The 1,048-nt window shown below is 31.9% G+C and overlaps 1 protein-coding gene across 1 annotated transcript; it reads left to right on the top strand.

Annotated features, from left to right (window-relative positions):
- Positions 1 to 137: 137 nt before the first annotated feature.
- LOTGIDRAFT_149014 (hypothetical protein) lies at positions 138 to 831 on the top strand (the record flags this gene model as incomplete). Its single annotated transcript, XM_009051408.1, has 2 exons — positions 138 to 362; positions 694 to 831. The coding sequence occupies 2 exons, from the start codon at positions 138 to 140 to the stop codon at positions 829 to 831; spliced, it is 363 nt and encodes a 120-aa protein (XP_009049656.1).
- Positions 832 to 1,048: the final 217 nt, after the last annotated feature.

Consider the following 1,048-nt stretch of genomic DNA (forward strand, 5'->3'; position numbering starts at 1 on the left):
TCTATTTTCGTGTACAGGCCGTAGCACATGAGGCTTTGGTGTCTTGTCCCATCCAAACAAAAATATGATTTTTAATGTCCTTTCCTCCATAACCCTCTTTAGAAAGTAACTGGAGACTTATTCCACAAAGACACTTTATGAGTCTTACAGTTTTTATATGGAACAATTTTTATATTCTAGATTGTAATCAGAACTTCACTGGAGAAAATGGACAGATCTTTAGTCCTGGTTTTCCAGGTCGTTATCCAACAAATGCTTATTGTTTAATACGTATAACTGCCCCGACTGGACGTTCTGTTTCCTTATATTTTAATCAATTTTATATTGAACGACATTCCACGTGTAGATTTGATTATCTAGAAGTAAGTAGCTGTTATTTTCATAAGCCCAAACACTTAATTCAACAAGGAACAAAAACGAGGATGTAATGGTGTCAAGTATCAACGCAAAAATAGAAATTATGGCCAAAAGAAAAATATTTTTGCAGAAGTGGCAGCGAAGCATGTATTAAAGTAGCTGAATTTTGTGTAATTGCTGTATTGTTACAAAGAACCACTTGATTTCTAAATGATTAAATGGCTATTGTAGTAAGAAGTAATAAAAATGTTCAAATATCTTCAAATAAAAAAGTATAAAAAAAGATTTCTGTATTATTTAAAGTTTGTGAATAAAATGTCCAGTGTGGTGTTTCAGGTACATAATGGAACAAGAGAAACTAATACTACAGTTAGTAAACTCTGTGGTAATACCTTACCAGATCCTATCTTTATATCAACCAATCAGATTTTACTTAAATTTGTCACCGATAGTTCTGTTACTCATACAGGATAAATATAAGAGATGGATACTGTTTACAAATTTTGACTATAATAGAACAGGCATGTTGGCGGACATTTTTTACAGCTCTACTTCTGGTACTCTTAGTTTGACCAGGAATGTTGAAGATTACAGAACCAAATATCTGAAATTTATAAATGAGAAATCCAAATTTTTTCACAAGTAATGTCCTACATTTGAGAATTTTGTGTAGATACAGTAACTGCAAAAG

This window comes from Lottia gigantea (genome assembly GCF_000327385.1).
Source record: "Lottia gigantea unplaced genomic scaffold LOTGIsca_16667, whole genome shotgun sequence".
Classification (NCBI taxonomy): Eukaryota; Metazoa; Mollusca; class Gastropoda; family Lottiidae; genus Lottia; species Lottia gigantea.